We start from the raw sequence: 21238 nt of genomic DNA, 5'->3' as shown, positions 1-21238 counted from the left end.
CAAAGGAAGCAGTGTCTGGTGTCCTCTGTCTGGTGTCCTCTGGACAATGGCCACTTGTCCTGGGTGGGGAGGAAGTTTGTGCCCGGGAGATGGGGCAGTCAGGCCAGGCAGTTGGAGGAGGGTTTTCAGTGTCAGCTCAGAGGTGGGGCAGGGATGTGGGTGCAGGTGGAGAGTCAAGGTTCCAGAGCAGGGGAGTGACAGGTGCTAGATAAAATTCTCTGTTGATCCAGTAGGAAGCCTGAACTGGAAGGAGGGTAGGCAGGAAGCTGCTAGAATCCAGGGCTAGGTCCCTGGGGGCGCCTGCCCCTCCCATCTAGACATAAAGGGCCTTGGTTTTGGCAGAAGAGCCGGAGTGACTTCACAGGCCCTACAGACAAAGGAAGAGGCCCGGCTAACCAGGTCACTGTTCTCTGAAGCCCTAGGGGCTGCTATCCTTGGCAGGATGTTCATAGCACACACAGGCTCCCTCAGCCCCTCTCCTATAGGCTGCTTTCTCTGGGGAAGTCATTCTTAACTGGGGTAGATCTGCCTCACAGGGGACATTGAACAATGAATGAGATATATTTGGTTGTCACATCTGGGTGTGTATGTGTGTGTAGCATCTAGTTGGGTAGAGATCAGGGATGCTGTTAAACATTCTACCATGGACAGGACAGCTCCCAAGACAAGGAATTATCCAGCCCCAAATGTCAATAGTTCTGAGGCTGAGAAAGCCTGCCCTGGGGCAATCAGCAAATTCCCACATCCTTTTGCTCTCTTGTGGGGGAGTCAAGAAGGGAACACTAGTATCCCTATAATAGAGGAGGAAACAGAGGCTTGGAGGGAGGAAGGGACTTGTCCAAGGATGTGCAGCAAGTTCCTTCATTTAACAAATAATCACTGAGCACCTACTTAATGCCAGGCTATGCTAGTAACAGAACTGAGACCAGGACTCATTCATTTCTTTATTCAGTCATCCACAAACATTTACTGCACTGGCTGCTGGGGATGTAGAGTGATGAATCAGACTCAGCCCCTGACCTCTCAGAGCTCACAGTCTAGTGAGAGAGACAGTCATGCAGATATTAATAAAACAGAGAGACCAGGAAAGCCCAGGGCTACTTGGAGAAATCCAGGAAGGCTTTTCAGAGGAGGTGTTTATAAACTCTGATGTGAAAGAGAGTAGGAGTTAGTTCTCAAAGACTGAGGTTTTTTGACGAGGGTGTTAGGTAAAGGGAACTGCTTGTGCAAAAGTGAGAAAAGTGTGCAGGAGAGGGAATATGGCTCACATAAGACCTGAAGATGGTTCAGTGTATCTGGGTATGATGTAGAGGGAGGAGAGACTGGCAGGGCCCAGATCTCACAGTGCCTTGATATATCAGGCTTAACTGCCTGGACTGCCTCCCTGAGCTGTGATGGGGGTGGGGCAGGTGGCAGCTGAGATAAATCAGCTCCCGAGACCATTTGCCTGAGGGGCTTCCCTGGGTCAGGGGAGGGGTCAGGACCCTTGGCCGGGCTTCTTGCTTCCTTGAATTATGCTGCTTCACCCATGTGTGGCCCTCGCTGGGTCCCAGTGTGAAGGTCCCTCCAAGGCTGGGAGCACAGAGACCCCCCCACCCCCACCCCAGGAGGATAGTCCAGAGCCCCACCCAGTCAGCTGGAAAATGAGCCCTTCCCCTAACTACTGCCCCTTTGTCAGTGAGGACACAGATTCAGACCAAAGGGTACTAGGAGCTATCCCCTCATCTTTGTGAAATTGGCCATGATGCATCAGAGGCGGCCTTTGGTCACCTAGAGGGGAGCCCCATCCCTGTCCAACACTCACACCCTCAGTGATTGTCCTCAGTCCTTCTCCATCTGTACCTGGAGGCCAATTGTGAGCATCCTGGAATGCTACTTTGTGTATATCGTTCTCAATGCCAGGGATTGTCTGGGGACACCTCTAGGCCGCATCCTCCCCAAGTGGGAAAGCCTTCAGTTTTCCGTGCTCAGTGCAAACACCATCTGCTCAGTGTTCCCCTGGCTCCTTCCCTGACCCACTCAGAGCTTCCTGTTGCCTCTTGGGCTCCCATCGCCCCATGTAAGTCCCGCATCACGGCCCTTTTCCCATGGACTGTCAGGGTCTGTTGTCCCATCTGTCTCTCCTGAATGTGCCTCAAAGGACTTTCAATGTTTATAGATTGAGAGAATGAATCCAGACAGGTGCAAAGAGCTCTGACTGCTGTGTGACCTGGGAAAACCGGTGAGCCTCTCTGAGCCTCAGCCTCCCCAGCAGCCTTCCTGGGTTGGTGGTATGAGGCCAGAGAATGCCTGGTAGGCTTAGTAGGGAAGGGCACACCCTTTGGGCATGATGGATCTGGTTCAAATCCTGGCTGTACCATTTACCAGGTTACGACCACGACCAGTTCCTAACAGTTCTGTGCCTCAGTTTCCTCGTCTAAAAAATAATAATAGTGTCTACCTCTTAGGGACTAGTCCCCTCTACATCCTCATCTCCTCTCTAAAGGACATTGCACCTGACTCAACACAGAAGGTTCCCTGCTGCCAATAGGTTTGACTCAGATGCCCTGGTGGGTTGTATAATCTTGGGAAGGTGTTGATCTCAGAGTTCCAGGGTCTACTGACTACTAGAAATCCATTTCAGACTTTCTCCCCTCTTGGCAAACCTCCCACGACCTCCTCTAGTCCATTCTCATCTCAGCAGATGACCTTGCTTCCTACCTTACTGGAAAGGCGAAGCTGTCAGAAGAGAATTCCCATGAGCTCCCACCACCACACCCTCTGCTTTGGTGTCCATGTGTGCTACCTTCTCCAGGCTCCCGGCAGAGGCTGGGGTGGACCCCACACCCGACAGTCACTCCAGCAACTCCCTCATCCATCCTCAATTCTTCCTTTTTCTACGCATCTTTTCTGTGTCCCCCTTCCCCCACGTGCTGTGTTTAGTTGCTCAGTCATGTCCGACTCTTTGTGACCCCATGGACCGTAGCCTGCCAGGCTTCTCTGTCCACGGGGATTCTCCAGGCAAGAATACTGGAGTGGGTTGTTATGCCCTCCTCCAGGAGATCTTCCCAACCCAGGAATCGAACAGGGGTCTCCTGCTTTGCAGGAGGATTCTTTACCAGCTGAGCCACCAGGGAAGCACCCCGCCCCCCCCCAAACATGCTATCATTTCTTCTATCTTAAACAAACAGCTGCCACCACATTCTCTCTCCTTCCCATAAATAAAACTCCCTGAAAGCACTGTCTCCACTTCCTCTCCCATCCTGTCTTGGATGGCCTCCAGTCAGGATTTGCCTCCATTGCTCCACCAGAGCGGCTCTTGTCAAGGCCGTCGAGATCAAGAGAACAGTCAGTGCTGATCCTCCCACACTTAGCGTTACAGCCTGGCCACCACTAGCCACTCCCCGCTCCTCAAAACACTTTCTCCATTTGGCTTCCAGGATGCACCAGGTCTCCCTCCTAGTCTCTGGCTGTTCCTTCTCAGTTTCCTTGATTGGGTCCCCCTCCTGTCTTTGACTTCTAGGAGGGCCCCAGGGCTCTAAATGTTAGCGTGGTGGTCCTCTCTCTTTTCTCTCTACCCTCAACTCACCTCCTAGGTGATCTTATCCTGGCTCATTCGGTACCATCCACATGTGGACACCACTGGCCTGGACCCTCCTCCTGAACTGCATATGTGTCATTTCCACTGCCTTCTCCACGTCTGCACTGAGACATCTAATTGGCATCACGAACCTCACATGTTTACAACTCCATCTTCCCAGTCACCTCAGCCAAAATGATTGTAGTCTCCCTTATCATATATTTTTCCTCTTTCTCACATCTGAGATCCAATGCATTAGAAAATCCTGTTGGCTCTCTGTTCAATATGGATCCTAAATGCTATCACTTCTCGCCATGTGTACTGTTATCACTCTGCTTCAGGCCAGCATCACCTCTCACCTTGATTACTGCAATAGTCTCCTAACCTCTACCCTTAACTCTTTGCAGTCTATTCTCAACTCAGCAGCCAGAGGGATACTTTAAAACCTTAAAAGCTCACGTTACTTCATGTTACTGTCCCAAACCCTCAATGGCTCCTATCTCACTCAGCATAAAATTGAAAGTTTTCACCTGGGCCCACAGGCCCTCATGGTCTGGCTACTGCTACCTCCACTCTCCTTCTCACTCATTCCACTCCAGCCACGCTGGTCTCCTTACTGTTCCCTGAACACGCCCGGCTTGCTCCTGCCTCAGAGCCTTTGCACTTGCTATACCCACTGCCAGGAGCAATCTTCCCAGGGTATCTACATGGCTCACTCTTCTCCTTCTTCCTTCAGGTCTTTACTCCCTTCTTCTCCGGGAGGTCTTCTGACTGAATCCCCTACTAAACATTTTATCCTACCTCAACATCCGTTAGCCCCCTTCCTTATCTTTTATCACTATCTAACAAACTATGCATTTTAATTATTTAATTTTGTTTTCTTCCTCTCTCACACCCTAGGATGTAACTGAGATGCACAAGGGTGGGAAGTTTTGCCTGTTTCGTTCACTGCTTTATCTTCAGTACCGAGAATAGTGCCTGGTGTGAGGTAGGTGCTTGATCTCTTCTGTACTCATAGAGTGAATGAGTGAACAGCCCAGAGCCTCAGTCTCTTCATCTAGAGAATGGGCACACTAGTAGAACCAACCTCCTGGAGTTGTATCAATATAAAGATCCCCTGGGTTGAGTTACTGCAGGTGCCCAGCACAGGCCCCGGAACATAGTAGGTGCTCATTAAGGCACCCTTCCCATCCCTCTGCCCTGCCCCCATGCAGTGTGTAGAGCAGGGGGCTGGACTGGGCAGTGGCCCATCTACCTCCGACCTGTGATGATCCTTGCATCTTCCTGGGCCCTCTGGTGAGTGGCAGGAAGGGCCTTACCTGGGTGGATGTCTTGGAACAGGGACTTCCAGATGGTGTACTGCAGGGGGCCTGTGTACTTGGAGGTTGGGAAGTCTTCATAGGTTAGGTTGGTCTCGTGGATTTTCCCTTTGAGCCTGGAAAGAGAGCAAGAGAGCAGACCACATTGGAGGCTAGATTCCTGTCCTAGCACCTTCAGGGCTGCTGGCACAGGGCGAGGCCATGCGTGGGAAGTCTGCCATACCCAGACTCAAGTACTTGCTTCTACCACTTCCTAATTCTCTAGTTATCACCCTCAGTTTCTTCATCTTTAAAATGGGTACTATGATAACACCTGCCTCCTAGGCTTGTGATTCCCTGGTGGCTCAGATGGTAAAGCGTCTGCCTGCAATGCAGGAGACCCGGGTTCGATCCCTGGGTTGGGAAAATCCCCTGGAGAAGGAAACAGCAACCCGCTCCAGTACTCTTGCCTAGAAAATTTCAAGGATGGAGGAGCCTGGTGGGCTACAAGTCCATGGGGTCGCAAAGAGTCGGACATGACTGAGTGACTTCACTTTCACTTTCTTAGGCTTGTGAGCACTGTGTGGCTTAATGCATGTAAAACGCCTAGAACGGTGTGTGCCTCATAGTCAACACAATACATGAAATCAGCTATCAGTACTGGTCATTGAAAGTAAAAGTCAAGGTTATTCAGTCATGTCCAACTCTTTGCAACCCCATAGTCCATGAAATTCTCCAGTGGGTAGCCTTTTCCTTCTGTAGGGGATCTTCCCAACCCAGGGATCAAACCCAGGTCTCCTGAACTGCAGGCAGATTCTCTACCAGCTGAGCCATAAGGGAAAACCAATAATTAAGTATTATTATTATTATTATTTTAAAGTTTCATTTATTTGTTATTTTTGGGGGGGAGGGTGCCATACTAAGCAGCATGCAGGATCTTATTTCCCCAGCCAGGGATTGAATCTATGCCCCCTGCAGTGGGAACGTGGAGTTTTCACCACTGGACCACCAGGGAAGTCCCAAGTATTATTACTAAAGGTAGTTATGGAACCAGAGAGATCTGGGCTTGAATCCTGGCTCCCCTATGTACTAGATTAAGGGCTTTTGCCAGTTGTTCCAGTTTTTCTGTGCCTCAGTTTCTACATGTGTGAAATAGGGATGACAGTGGTAACGACCTCCAAGGGGCTAATAGGATTATAAAAAAAGATATTATAATAAATAGTATAAAATGTATATTTATAATATAAATCACACAAAACAAGTAATATTCTATAGGATTATAAATATTATGTATAAAATAGCGTGTGTACACAAAGCCTTCACCCCAGGCTATGGCACAGAGCAGATGTTCTGTGTGTTTGATGGAGATTTGAATGAATGATTTCTCTGCTAACCACCCCTCCATCCTACACGGGCTGGGGAGGGGTGACCCATCTGGAGAAGACGCTGGGGCAGGCAGGCACTCACCGTTCGGACAGCGAGGCCATGCCGGCCAGGAAGGTGTGCCGGTCGGTTTCGGCCAGCCGCTCCTGCAGGATCTGCGCCCCCTCCTGCACCTTGCGCAGCTGCTGGCTGTAGCGCTGGACTTTCTGCTCAATGTCGGTTAGTGTGCGAGCCGTGTCTGCCTCCAGCTCCTCCAGCATGGCCTTCTGCCGCTCCCGCAGCAGCCGGTGCAGCCGCTCGAATGCCTCCCCAATGGTGGTCCGCAGACTTTTGGTGGAAGACTGTGGACACGGTCATCAGGGGTTAGTCAGGGAGAATGGATGGGGTGATCCCTGTGTGAGAGGAGGAAACCAAGGGTCTTGGCACGCAGAGAGGAAAGGGCAGGAAAGGTACGTTCATTGAGGAAATGGCAAAAAGCATGGCGGAAGAAGAGAGCTGGCCTGATCAAGGACAACAAATAGTCTCAGTTAGGAAATGAATGAAATGGTCCAGGCAAGCCAACGAGGCTTGAGCTAGAGGAGCAGCAGATGGACATGGCTTGAAAGACATCTGTAGGGGGAGCCTCTGTGGCCCTGGTGACCAACTGACTGGCTGTAAGGGTAAAGGAGAGACAGGTGTGAGGATGATGTCCGGATTTCTGGCTTGGGGACGGGAGGGATGAGGAAGCAGTCAGGAGATGTGGGGGGTGGGCAGGGAGCAGATGCTGAGCTCGGTCTAGGAGAGAGTGAAATTTTTATTTTTTTAAAGACATCACTCATGTGGTCTAAGCAAAGATGCCAAGGAGATCACAGATGTCAGAGAGCTTTATAAATGGCAACTTACTGGGCAAAGTTTGGGGGTCACTCACCCTGTTCCATCACCCCTAGGCCCTCTTGCCAGGGAACAAGAGTTGGGGGTTAAAGCCACTGTCGCAGGAGACCAGCATGGACTTGATTGATTCTGTCCCCAAGGGCACTGCCAGGCCCCAGAGGGGGTCAAGTGGTAAAAGGTATAGCTTCGGTGCCCAAGGGCACTAGGTCTCCCGCTGTGGCAACTTTAGTCGCTGGATTATCTCTGAACCTTGGTTTCCTTATCTGGGAAGAGGGTAACACAATGACATTGCAGGGCTACGGTAAGTGAGGGGAGGTTCACAAAGCGCATGACGTTGTTTGAGGTGCAGCCCCAGAGTCTGATTATTTAAACACTGGAACAGACACATCCCAGAAGTCTTCGTGGAGAGATGGCTGCTGAGCTGGGGCCTGAAGGGTGAGTAGGATGTCAGTTGGGGGTGGAGGGGGGGAAGAGCCGAGGGGACAGCAAGAGGCAGGATGACACAGGGTACAAAAGTGCTGCTCAGCGGCAGCAGCGTGTGGGGCCTGCCTCTGCAATTTGACTTTGTGGGATTCTGACTGGGAGTTCACAGAATCAGAGACCCCGCTGTGTTCAGTGCCCAGGGCTCTGTGGGAAGCTCCACAAAGGCTCAATTAGAGCCAGTTCTCCCCCGGTCGTGGCTGAGGGCCGGCAGGAAGAGCTGCTGGCAGTGGGCCAGCCTCCCTGCGCATGCCCACCCAGCTCGCCAGGCAGACAAAGGAGGTGGTGAAGGGAGAGGCTGGGGATGAAGGGCCAGGCTGCCTGTGGCCTCCTGGAGCCCCCTCACCCAGGGAAGAAGAGGTTCCTGCAGCAGCAGGTCATGGTGGGGAAAATGGGGCCTGCCTGCCCTGGACCATCTGCTGCTGCCTCCAAAGAACCCTAAATCTCATGGCCAGCCCTACTGGTTCCTCCTCGGCCAGTCTGCAGCAGCGTTTGGCCCCAGGGCCAGCCTCTACTAACTGAGAATTCTGGTTTGCCTCCCACCTCTGTGGCTGCTCCTTCCCTGCCATCCCTGTTCCTGAGGACTCATCCAGGCTGGCTCCCTTTGTTCATACGTGACATGCCCTGCCTCATCTTCAACTCCCACTGCTCTGAGGCTGGTTTCTAGGTCCATCCATCTTAAAGGCCTTACATGTCTCCTGGGCGCCACATTCATCTTTTCACCTGCCTCCTCCACACATGTCCCTGGGTTCCACCAACTCACTGGTTTATGTGTCAACTACACATAATCTTTGCCAACAAACTTGCTGCCGGGGTGATCCTTCTAAAGTGCAAACTGGGTCACAGTCAGTCTTGTGTTCAGGAACATTTCTTGGTGCCTTGATGACTAGTACAGTGCTAAATTTCTTAGTCTGGAATTCAAAGTCCTCACTCTGATCCCAGCTTACCACTCTAGTGCCATTGCACTGTAATTCTACCCGCCTAGAGTGGACCCTTCCCGCAGCAAATGCTTTATTCAACTGGCAAACTCCTACTCATCCTGTGAGACCCAGATCAAATGCTCCCTTCTCTGTGATACCTTCCCTAACTTTTGCAGCCAGTTAAACAGGCTAAGTGTTCCTATAGCATTTTTTAAATATTCTTAATATGCTGCCCCCCATTTTATGTGGCTGCCCAGGTAGTGAACGAACCCCTCCTGGGTAGGAATGATATTTTTCTTAACCCTGCACCCCTAGTGCCCTTTCCAGGGCCTGGCACAAGGTTGATGGTCAGAACCTGCTTGAATGGTGAAGGAGGGAAGGGTCTGGCCCAAGACCGCTCTGCAGAGGTGGGTGCAGACTCCATCATCTTTATTGGTGGGGGCCCAGTGTCTCCAACACAAGAGGAGAGAAAGAGGCTGGAAGAGGGCAGCTCAGAAGTAAAACATCAGAGTGACAGCCACCCCAGGAGCCGTAAGTATGTCCCTGATGGGTTCTTAAGGCCTCCCAAGCTTGCAGATCACAGAGCCAGAGATCTTGCTGAGGACAACCCAGGGTGAGGCTGGAATATGCCCTATGCTCTGACAGAATTAGACAGTAAGTTCTCAATTAGCTACTTACTAGCCATGGGGCCTCAAGCATGTCCCACAACCTCTCTATGCCTCAGTCTCCTTGCTAATAAAATGGAGACAACAATTCCTACTTCAAAAGGTGTGGTTTTTTTCTCACTCATTTGTTCCACAACTATTTATCATTGTGGCAGGAGGCACAACTGGAGGCACAATTTGGCAGGAGGAGATGGAAGGCAGGAGAAGGGGATGACAGAGGATGAGATGGTTGGATGGCATTACTGACTCAATAGACATGAGTTTGAGCAAGCTCTGGGAGTTGGTGATGGACAGAGAAGCCTGGCGTGTCCCAGTCCATGGGGTCGCAAAGAGTCGGACACGACTGAGTGACTGAACTGAACTGATTTATTGTGTGTCAGACAAGTGTATAGGTTCTGGGGAATCCTGCAGTCATGGAGGTGACATTCTGTGCAGTTCAGCAGAACAATGGGTGGGGAACACAATTCCCAGCACAGAGAAAGATTCAGCTAAACTGGTGTGCCCCATTTACTCTAGTTTTTTCTAGGACAGAGCCAGGCCCGCCCCACCCCCAATCCCTTCAGTGCCTCGACTGGGGAAGCAGCCCCCACCTCAGCCCACCACATCCCTGGGAACACACTGGGGCTTGGAGGAGCTGGGGCTGTTTCAGAAAAATACCCTGCCAAGAATGTGTCACTCGGTCAGGGCCGACCAAGGAAAACATTGAGCCCAGGGAGGGAGATCAGACGGGCCCTCAAGCCGGGCCACTGGAGGGGCAGGCGCCGCAAGAAAGCCCAGCCGAGTCAGGCACCAGGTGAAATATGACCTCCAAAGCATCCATAGGCATTTCTTGTATAAACACCCCAGTCCAGACAGGAAGCAGGGCTGGGGGAACTGGAGGGGAAGGTGGCCCCACAGGACCCCCCAGAGGTAGACAGATGGACAGGAAGGCAGGGGAGGAAGAGGTCAGTGGAGAAAAACAATGGGGGGGTGGTGGTTGGAGAGAAGAATAGAATGCTGGGGAGAAAAACAGATCATAATATTCCCCTCTCACCCAGACAGAGGCTTCCATTTGCTTCTCTTCACCTGAGAGGTACCGGATCCCCATGCAGGTGGGGAAACTGAGGCTGTGAGAAGCAAAGATGCTAGAGTTCTGGGTCTGTTTCTCATCTGTTGCCCACTGAGGGTCTTGCCTAGAGACACTCCAGAATGTTCTCTGAAGAAATGTCTGTCATGACCTCCCCGAGACCCCACAGTGGGTTGGCAGCCAAGCTGGGGCACAAGTCTGGATCTCCAGTGGCCTCTCCAGTGACCTCTGGAGGCCCAGAGCATTCCTAAGGCTTGGCTCCAGCTGCTGCTGGCAGCGGCACCCCTGCAAATGGAGTGCTGTGCTGTGTGTGTGTGCTAAGTCACTTCAGTCGTGTCTGACTCTGTGAGACTTCATGGACTGTAGCCTGCCAAGCTCCTCTGTCCATGGGGTTCTCCAGGCGAGGATACTGGAGTGGGTTGCCACGCCCTCCTCCAGGGGATCTTCCTGACCCAGGGATCAAACCCACGTATCTTTAGTCTCCTGCACTGGCAGGCAGGTTCTCTACCACTGAGCTACCAGGACAATGAAATCACCCAAGAGCTTAGCAGCCAGGTCTAGGTCCCTGGTGTGTGGTCCCAGAAGGACAGCAGAGAGCAAAGCAAGGCTTGCTCAGTTGGAGAGATATCTGTGGAGGAGTTGGAAGGAGCCCCTTGGAAGTGTGCTGGGATCCAGAACAGCATGGCTGGACAGAGCCTGGCAGAGTCCCTGCTGCACAGATGGGAAGACTAAGAGTGCAGAAAAGTATGCAGTTTACCCAAAGTCACACAGAATGGAGTGCTTGGATCAGAACCCACAGCCTTCCTCTCGGGTCAAAGAAAAAGACTTTTCTTTTCAGACCATCGTGGCCAAAGCCTGCAGGGTTTGCCCCTACTCTTTATATCTTCACGGTCCGAGTTTAAGAGAGGAGATTATACCAGGGCTGAGCCACAAACCATCAGGAGGACTTGGAGGGAACATTCTCAGGATTGGTATCTCTGAAAATGGGTGTGTTTAATAACGGGAGAGGGAAAAGAGACTAGGTGCCTTCTTCCAGTCCCGTAGAACGTCAGGGTTTTCCTAGAGGGTCCCTGATCCCACCTCGAATTTCACCCAAAGCAGGGAGCGAGGACCCTATCCTTACCAGCCCAAATCCTTGCCTTCTGTCATCTGGGAGAGGGTCCCTGCCCCTTTACCTTCGCAGAAGCCCCAGCCTCCGCCCCGGCCGCATGCCCCACCCCTCTCACCTGGAGCTTGGGCCCTAGGAGCCCCGGCTCCGCCCCGGGCTCGAGTCCCCGCCCTTCAAGTGCCCCGCCTCCACGAAGCCCCCCCCCCACCTCCTCCAGCCCCGCCCCCACTTCCAGGCCAGGCTCACCTTGGTCTCTGCCAGCTGTCGCTTGAGCAGCTGCAGCGCTTCCGTGTGCTCCCGCTCACTGTCCTGCAGGGCCTGAAGCTGCTCCTTCAGCTCCCTCTGGAACACAGACAAGACAGGAATGGCGGAGCGGGCCAGAGCAGGCCCGGCATTTCCTGGTGACGGTGAATGCAGCCTGCTGCAGGCGCTGGAAGCTATCCTGGCCCCGTGCCTCCTCCGCCCCAGCACCCTCCTCCCGTCACAGTTCAACAACCACGAAGTCCTGTCGAGTTTGTCTCCCAAGTATCTCCAGAGTCTGTGCCTATCTTTCACCCGGAGTTTTGCAACAGCCTCCACTCGGGCCATCCTAGGAGCTTCTGGTCCCCCAGTCTCCAATCCACTTCCACATACTTTCCAACCCCCTGATGTGCTGGTCAAGACTCCTTGCTTAGAATCCTCTGGCAGGAACCAAGGCCGTACCACTGTCCAGGGCTATGACTAACTCCCCACATCTTCTGAGCACTTCCAGTGGGCCAGGCACTGTTCTCAGACCTTAGCTTGTATGGGGTCATCTAATCCTCTCAATAACCCTGAAGTAGGCATTGTTATTATCTCCATTTTCCGATGGAGAAACTGGTACAGAGAGGCCAAGAAACTGGCCCCCAAACTTACTGCTAAGCATGGAAGGGTAGTGCCAGAATTGGAACTCAGGAAGTCTAGTTCTGCAGACCACGACCATGACACCAGGTGATACATTTTTTTCAGTGATGAACAACAACAAAAATCCATGAGATGTCAAAATTTTAAAGAAGGACAGGATCGTTATGACTGATGTTTCCTTTGCCTCTGGTTCCAATATGGCTCAGTAAGACACGGCTAGTCATCTTGTCTCTATTTACAAATCTGATATTTTGCTCATCATGCAGTTTTGGGGGCATTAATTTTGATTTTTAAAAATTTCATTAAGAATTATTCATCTTGATTACTGAGTTTGGGGGCACCTGCTTCAGCTTTATGCCTGATACAAGTGTCTCAGTGCCCTCATGCTCGTCCCACCGCTGTCTCCACCATCCTGCCCCCATCACTCCCAGCCAGCCAAAGTGGTCTTCTTCCTGTTCCTCACTCTGGGCTGCTTCAGCCCTGTGACTGCACTTGCTGCTTCCTCTGCCTGGTGCACTTCACTCTCAGATCCACCCCCCCAGCCCGACTCCCCCCTCGCCCATTCCTCTATAGCATTAACGTAACAACTCAGATGCTGCCTCCTCTGAGAGGTCTTGCCTCACCAGCCCATGCACAGTAGCATCCCTTCCACCCTCCATCACATCCTGTTTCATGGTCTCCATGATCTTGCTTATTTATCTGACAGTGTGTTTACTGTTCCTCTCCTCCACTGCAATGTGAGTTTTAGGAGGGCAAGAATCTTGACTGACATGTTCACTGTTCTATCCCCAGCACTTAGAATAGTGCCCAGCACACAGTAGGGCCTCAATAATTATTTGTCAAATGAATGAATGGGGCATAGAGATGGATGGCTCCCAGTTCGTGTGTGCGTGCTAAGTCGCTTCAGTCATGTCCTACTCTGTGCGACCCTATGGACTGCAGCCTGCCAGGCTCCTCTGTCCATGGGATTCTCCAGGCAAGAATACTGGAGTGGGTTGCTGTGCCCTCCTCCAAGGGATTTTCCCAACCCAAGGATTGAACTTGTGTCTCTTATGTCTACCTGCATTGGCAGGTGGGTTCTTTACCACTAGCGCCACCTGGGAAGCCCTGGCTTCCAGTACTTCTGGACATTTAGTCCATGGTATCACAGCTGGTTGTTCTCCTGGCTGTCCTTCATCCATCTCCATGCAGGGCAGGCCTACCCTACCATTTTCTATCTCCCCTGCACCCATCAACGGCCTGGCATTGAAATGGGGCTCAAAGAAGTTTTCTTCGGGAGTGAATCTTCATGGAAACAGCCTCTGGTGCGGGCTCTCTAGTCAGCCTGGGGTGTGAGTGGTGCCAGGGAGCTGACTTACCTGTTCACCCCCACCTCCTGTTCACCTGTCTCATCAGAGCAGGGAGAGCCCTTGAAAACATCTAATCCAACTAATTTTACAGGCTAGATAGCAATGTGAGAAAATGGTCACAATGACATGCTAAGGGAAGCATGTAGAAAACAAAATGATCTGTGCTTACTATCCCTTATTCACTCAACAAATATTTATTGAGCAATTATGATGTACCAGGCAGCGTGAGGCACTGGGGACACAGCAGAGAACCAGACAGACATGGTCCCTACTGATAGGGATCTTCCAGTCTAGTGAGGAAGACAGATAATATTGTTGTTTAGTTACTAAGTCATGTCTGACTCTTTTGTGACCCCATGGACTGTAGCCCTCCAAACTCCTCTGTCCATGGGTTTTCCCAGGCAGGAATACTGGAGTGGGTTGCCATTTCCTTCTCCAGGGGATCTTCCCGACCCAGGAATTAAAGCTGCATCTCCTGCATTGGTAGGCAGATTCTTTACCACTGAGCCACCAGGGAAGCCTTCAGATAGTTATCCATTATGGTCTATGCCATGGACAGAGGAGCCTGGCAGGCTATGGTCCATAGGGTCACAAAGAGTCAGACACAACTGAAGCAGCTTAGCATGCACGCATGGTCTATGGTCTAGAGAAAATAAAGCCGCATAGGACGGGTGATGAATTTAGTAGGGTGTCAGAGAAGGCTTCTCTATGGAGGGCACACCTCAGATGACAGGTGAAGGATGAAGAGGACCCAGCCTTGAAAATACGGGTTAGATAGAAAACTCAGAATAGCTAGTTTTATGGGAGTAGAGAGCTTGCACAGACATAATGGCTGGAACTCTAGTACCATCTCAGGCCATAAGGCAACCAGAAAGATGGATATGACAGGCCAAAACCAGTGAAACAGAAGGAAGAAGCAGCCTGTGTCCCTGATGGGGTAGCCACACCATCATTGCACTCAGGAATGTGCTAGGAAGCTTGCCCTCTGGAAAAAAGATAAATAGCCTCAGTTTATAGTGCTAGCCAATTTCTATGGTGTAAAGGCTCCCCTCAAAGCCAATTTCAAGCTCTCCATGTGAGGTCATCAGACGCAGAGCTGAGACAAGATTTGCACAGTTAGTTCTCAGTAACTGGGGCAAGTTGGCCCTGGCACACCATTGCCTGGGCTCCTTTCCTATAGACTTGTTTTATGTGGAAGAGAAATACACCCTCATCTAATTTCAGTTACTTTGGGCATCTCTCTATTACTAACAGTTGGAAGTCATTTCTAATAGATTCTCATGCATCTGAGCCACTGGAATAGACAGATCACGTTCACCTAAGAATACAGAATGACTGCTCCTCCCTGACGGCCTTGGGTCTGTCCAACTTGGGACAGTCTGCTTGAGATGCAGAGTTTGAGGAGATGAACCAAATGCTACAACTCTCTCCCTTGGTGGCTCTCATAGACCCAACCACTCAGGCAGTTCTTCAGATTCTCTGAGAAAACTGCCCTGGAGGCCACGTTCTTCACATTGCTCAGGGCACCCCAGGGACATGGCCAAATTCCTCCCTGCTTTCAGGGTCAGGGAACAACAGGATCCCAGGAGCAATGGAACATTCATTCGTCCATTCCACAAACATGTGCTGAATGAGGCCTCCTTGGGCCTCACATGCTGCTATGTCAGCGACAGGGAGAGGGATGGGGGTGAGTCCCAACCCATGATGACCAGGAGGTGTGTAGATGGGCTGGGTGGGTGGTGGGGAGACAGGGATAGAGACATTCACATCACAGTGAAAGCTAGAATAGTGGTATGGGACCCCAAAACTGCCCCTCCTCTCATGTTACCCATCTCCGTGCAGGGCACACCCCCTAACCCTGCTGCCACTCAAGCTAGAAATCTAGGAGTCACCCTTGACACAGCCCAGCCACCAATCCAAGCAGTCATTGAGCTTGCCCTGGAATTTGTCCTCTTCTCTGGTTCAGTTTTTATCACTTCTTTTCTGGACCATGGCTCCAGGCTTCTCCCTGCCCCACAGAGCAGCTGGGATGATGGTTCTCCAGGATGGATGTGTTCCTGCAGCTCCTCCCCAGGTCCCTCTGAAGGATTTCCGCATTGTCTGGGAAGAAGAGGGCTTCCCAGGTGGCTCAGTGGTAAAGAATCCATCTGCCAATGCAGGAGCTGCAGGAGACACCAGTTCAATCCCTGGGTTGGGAAGATCTCCTGGAGTAGGAAATGGTGACCTAATCCAATATTCTTGCCTGCAAAATTCCATGGACAGAGGAGCCTGTCAGGCTATAGTCCATTGGGTTGTAAAGAGCTGGACATGGCTGAGTTACTGAGCACACACATACGCTGGGGAAAAGGGCACCAACTCTGAGTGTGGCATTCAAGGCCCTTCAGTATTGACCCCAGATTTCTTCTCCAGCCTTTTCTCTTCATCTAGACCTAACATTCAATGCAGTAACTGCTAGTCACACGTGGTTATTTAAATTCAAATGAAATAAAATTGTAATTCAGTTCCTCAGCTGTACTGAGTTGGACCATAAAGAAGGCTGAATGCCAAAGAACTGATGCTTTCGAACTGTGGTACTGGAGAAGACTCTTGAGAGCCCCTTGGACAGCAAGGAGATCAAATCAGTCAATCCTAAAGGAAATCAACCTTGAATATTCATTGGAAGGACTGATGCTGACGCTCCAATCCTTGGGCCACCAGATGTGAAGAGCCAACTCATTGGAAAAGACCCTGATGCTTGGCAAGATTGAAGGCAGGAGGAGAAGGGGATGACAGAAGATGAGATGGTTGGATGGCATCACTAACTCAATGGACATAAATTTGAGCAAGCTCCGGGAGTTGGTGATGGACAGGGAAGCCTGGCGTGCTGCAGTCCATGAGGTTGCAAAGAGTTGGACACAACTGAGCAACTGAACAACAACAGCTATGCTAGGGTGAACATTTCAAGTGCTCAACAGCCCCAGGTGACTGGTGGCTACGGTATCAGAGGGTGCAGATGCAGGACACTTCCATTATTCCAGAAAGTTCTACGAGACAGCGCTGCTCTAGATCCATGAAGCAACTTGCAGTACCCTCCACCAGGCCTTTACACATGCTGTTCACTCTGTCTGGAAGGCTCAGCTACATGGTTTTCTCTACTTGTTAGACTAGTGCTTATCTCAGAAGACCTAGATCAGACGTCACCTCCACTGAGAATCCATATCTCAACTCCATTCTGTCCTCAGACAATCCCCTGTGTGCAGAGCCCCCTCACACTATCTGGCGCATGCTGCATCTTAACAGCAAGGTTACCTGTCAGTCTTCCCCATAAGGTATAGGCTGTTAGGCCAGGGACTGTGTCTGAGAGATTTTCACACCCTCAGTACCTAGGAGAGGGCCAGGCACAGAGTTTACATCGTGAATCTGCCCTGGGGAGAGGCTGGGCTGGGTCAGGGCTCACCCCTGAAAGGCAGGCAGGCAACTCTCCTCAGGTGGGCTACAGATCCTGAGGGAATAGCTAAGTTAGGAAAAACAAAACGTAGAACCCACAGAGCAAGACTAGGAGGCAGCCTGGGCTTTGTTCCTCACCCTGCCTTCCCTCCTTCCAGGCTTGGGATCAGACCTGACCCCCTGGGTTAGGAGACTGGCTTTGTCATCCATTAGCTGTGTGATCTTGGGCAGGTACCCTAACCTCTCTGAGCCCCAGTCCCTCATCTGAGAAATGGGGATAACAATATCTCCTAGGGTTGGAAGGGTGAAATGAGATAATGGTAAGAAGTGTCTAGCCTTACAGTGGAGAGCCTGGCATACACTGGGTGCTTGGGAGACAGGGGGGCCACCATGTCCCATGTGAGGTTCCTGGGTCACTTCCCCATGTCCCTGTGGTTTGCTGTGTCAGGCCCCTCCTTTCCTCCTCAGATGGCCAGAATGGGAAGGGGCCCCAGGGACCATCTAGTCCAGCCGTCTGGATTTCTAGAACAGGGAACTGAGGTCCAAGAAAAAGGGACTGAGTGGCCCATGGCTACACAGCTTGACAGAGAACCAACTGGAAAATCTCCTCCTAGCAGAGGTCAGACGGGAAACAAGAAGCTGTTGATAAACTCCTAAGTGATAGAGCTAACTGTGAGGAAGGACAGTGACCCTCCTGGAGGCTCAGAACCGGGTCTGGACCCGTGTGGTTTAGGTTTGAATTTCACAGGCAGCGTGTCACTTAATTCTCACAACAACCTCATGAGATTAGTGCCTTTGTCACCTCAGTCTCTCAGAGGGGGAAACAGAGTCTCAGAGAGGTCAGGCAGTGCGCCAAAGGATACAGAGCTTCTAAGAATCAGGAGTGGGGATCTGAGTGACTCCAAAATCCATGTTGGAAACCGCTCGGTCCCTCTATCAGCAACACAGCAATCATGTCTGGGCACCCACGGTCAGGCTTTGGGCCAGTCACTGCAGGGGGCTGGGGGGCTGCAGACAGCCCTTGCCCTTGAGAGTTCGCAGTTAGTAGGAGAGGCAGAAACAGAAACAGGTAGACTGCAAGGGAGAACAGGATAAGCGTGGAGGGAACACCTAGGAATCCGGCTATGTTGGTGACTCCCTCCCACCTCAGTTGCCAAATCTATGAAGTACAGCTAATGACAGCATTGGTGATGAACAGGGAGGCCTGGCGTGCTGCGATTCATGGGGTCGCAGAGTCGGACACGACTGAGCGACTGAACTGAACTGAACTGAATGACAGCACCGGCTCAGCGGTTGTTGTGAGGATTAGGTGACTTAATATAGGACCTGTCCGGAGGCCCAGGAAGTGCTCAGTCACTCGTAGCTGTCATCATCATCACAATAATTATAATTGTATGTGAAATAGGGAGTTTCTTAGAGAGAGTTTATTTCTGACAGAAAGATCTGGGAAGATAGATGGATGGCTGGGCAGGGTCCCTTCTAGTCTCCAGGGTGGGGCCAGAGCATTCCAGGTGGAGAGAACTGGTCAGGTAGGGGCACACCTGGTGAGTGTAGGAAGTGAGGGGCAGTTGGGGGTGGCTGGAGCCAGGTATGTGGGTGGAGTCCCAAGCTGGAAAGGCCTGTGGGGCTGGCTGGAGTGAGGGCAGCAGGGGGTGGGGTGGAGTTGGCCTTGGAGGTCAGTCTGGGGGAGCTGGACTCTGCAGGCCCCATCAATGCTAGGGCAGAACAGGAATGGGGGTGGGGGGTGGGGGTGGGTGCCCTCCTGAGGGCAGAGCCCCTGGAGAGGGAGCAGAGTCAGGGCTGGTGCGGACTTAAGCACACAATTATGCAAATATGTCTGCCAAGAGACTCTGGGGCTCCCGCAGGCACAGAGAGGCCAGGACTGGGGCAGCTGCTGAGGGGGAGGACGGAGAGCCAGGGATCACAGGCCCCCAAGGCCAGACGTCCCTTCCTGCAAGGCCGTCCCTCCTCCAGCCCAGAGGATAAAGCTGCTGCCAGAAGCCATCTCCACCGGCTTCAGGGACCCTCTCACCCGTGTCACTGTTCTGCCCTGTGGTAACAGCATGAACTTGGGTGTCAGAAAAACCTGGGTTCAAATCCTGGCTGCATGCCCTTGGGTAGAGCACGTCTTCCCCTCTCAGAGCCTTATCTATAAAATGAGGACCAGAGCCACTTGGCGGGGATGTGATGAGGATAAAATGAGATGAGACCCTTGAAAGGGCCCACCGTGGTGTGGCTCACAATAGGTACTCAAGACCCCTTGGTGCTCAAGACTCCTCCCCTCCTCCGCACCCAGTACTGCCTTCTCTTCCCTCCTCTGGCCCAAAGCTGCCCCAGGTCTTCACACGGCAAACTGAACTTGCCTCTTCTCTCCCTTCCCCCCAGGTCTCTCTTTCACTCGCAGACCCCCGATGCTCCTGTTTCTTCCGTCAGCCCTGAACCCCGATGCACCTTCTCGGCCTCTGAGCCTGCCCTGTCCACTTTGAGCCTCACGGTCTCTGGCAGGGCAGCACCGCGTGACTGTGCCCCCTCCTCCAGGCTGCCCACCAGGCCCACCCACACACCGCCCCTTAAGGCACACTGACCAGGCCAGCCTTGCCTGGTCTAGCAGGCGAGTTCCCCCTATCTCCAGGATCAAGTCCACACTCCTTGGGTAGGGGTGGTGCATTCAAGCCCCTTTCCCACGCTTCCCCCTCCAATCACAATGAACCACTGGCTCACCTTCATGCCTGTCCCTGGCTGACTCAGATCATCATCTGGGTCCAAGTTCTGGCTTTAGCAACATGTACTGGTTGTGTGACCTTAGGCACAACTTCTGAGCCTGTTTCCTCATGTGAAATATGGGGCAATGGGACCTGTCTCCTGGCGCTGTTGTGAGGGTGAAATGAGAACAGGCGCCTGCCCCTGGCACTCTGCACATGAGACCACGGGTGTTGTTTTTCCCTCTGTAACGTTTCCTCTCTCTGCTCGCAAGACCCAGTTGTCAGCTGGGGAACCTGGCCAATCCTCAGTTGTGGCCACAGGAGCCTAGGACATGACCCTGCAGCTTATGGGTCTGTCTCCCAAGAACCACAGCAGGGCCAAGCTTGTCTTGCCCTCTTCTGGGCCCAGGACCTGGCCCTCAGTGAGCCAGTGGAGGAGTACTGACAGAGTAAATGATTAACTGAATCTCTGAATCCAGGAAGGACACCTTCTCCACATCCTCTACAACCACCCCGTCATGTTCAAGTAGAATTCAAGGTCCAGAAAGTAAATGATGCTATGAAAACAGCACTGGACTGAGATTCCAGAGAGCTGGGCTCTGGACCAATCTGGGGCAAGTCAGTTTCCCCATTTGCCCAGTGGGGAGAGGATGGAAGTGGATGGTTTCTGAGATCTCATTTGGATGTTCCCTGAGGCGGTTAGGGTGGTGTTGGTGAGGGGGAAGAATTCTGAGTCAGACAGACCAGAGTCTGACCCAGCTAGGCCTCCTACTTGCAGCATGATTTTGGGCAAGTTATTGAGCCTCTCAGCCTCATCGTCTTCATCTGTGAAATGGGGCTGATCCTAGTCCCACTCGGGGAGCGGGGAAAAGAAAAAGGGCTGCTGTGAGGATTCAAGGCCTGTAACAGCACCTGGCACATAACAATGGTCCAATACACTCTAGCTCATGTTTTATTGGGTTGTTATTGTTTCTGTTGTCACTTCCTACCAGATCCTTTCCTCCCTAGAAAATAAACGTCCTGGGGCCCCCAGCTTCCATTCTGAGTTTCAGCCCCATGACCTGTGCTCTGCCAAGGTGTTATGGATGAACTGGGCTTTTCCTGGCTGCCCACACACACCTGTGAAGAGGGAAGTAGAGATGCCAACCGCGGCCGTGAGTCTGACTCACTGGCAGCCTTTCCCCCGTGGAGCCTGCTTTGTGCACACAAGTCCTGCCCTCTCCTGCAAAAAATAACAACAGGGCCACTTCCCCCGGACACAGACAGCCCGGGTGTCCACAGGAGCAAATAAAGCACCTTCACACCAGTTGTCTCTGGATAGGCAGCAACTCACTCTCCCTCTTTATGTTTTGTTTTGATTTCCACTTCCCAGGTTGGGAGAGGGTACAGAGAAGGCAGCACCTTCTGCTCAGCTGGAAGAAGCCAGAGTCAGGATTTGAATCCAGTCCCTCAGCTCTGTTCTTTCCCCATGTGGCTGCCTCAGGGGTCTCTGGAGCCCCATGCCCAACTCCTCAGGGCTCCCATCCAAGG

At 52.1% G+C, this 21238-nt stretch overlaps 1 protein-coding gene, 1 long non-coding RNA gene and 1 other non-coding gene across 3 annotated transcripts in view; 2 read left to right on the top strand and 1 right to left on the bottom strand.

Moving 5' to 3' along the window:
• TRIM62 (tripartite motif containing 62) overlaps positions 1–21238 on the bottom strand; it is a 39260-nt gene that overhangs the window by 9896 nt on the left and 8126 nt on the right. Inside the window, exons 3-5 of the mRNA XM_081585733.1 lie at positions 11596–11691; positions 6325–6581; positions 4879–4994 (exon numbers count right to left, since the gene is read on the bottom strand). Of these exons, the coding sequence (XP_081441859.1) occupies positions 4879–4994; positions 6325–6581; positions 11596–11691 (469 nt within the window). The remainder of the gene's footprint in view (positions 1–4878; positions 4995–6324; positions 6582–11595; positions 11692–21238) is intronic.
• Positions 5212–5283, top strand: TRNAC-GCA (transfer RNA cysteine (anticodon GCA)). The gene has a single exon. It is a non-coding gene; the product is annotated as a tRNA-Cys (tRNA).
• Positions 7489–21238, top strand: part of LOC145543626 (uncharacterized) — a 74482-nt gene continuing 60732 nt past the window's right edge. The window contains exon 1 of the long non-coding RNA XR_014080920.1: positions 7489–7545. This is a non-coding gene — a long non-coding RNA (uncharacterized LOC145543626). The remainder of the gene's footprint in view (positions 7546–21238) is intronic.

This window comes from Giraffa tippelskirchi, chromosome 3 (genome assembly GCF_054371585.1).
Source record: "Giraffa tippelskirchi isolate mGirTip1 chromosome 3, T2T-mGirTip1v1.2.pri, whole genome shotgun sequence".
Lineage (NCBI taxonomy): Eukaryota > Metazoa > Chordata > Mammalia > Artiodactyla > Giraffidae > Giraffa > Giraffa tippelskirchi.
Note: the sequence above shows the minus strand (reverse complement) of the source record. Positions and strands in the feature narration are given on the sequence as shown.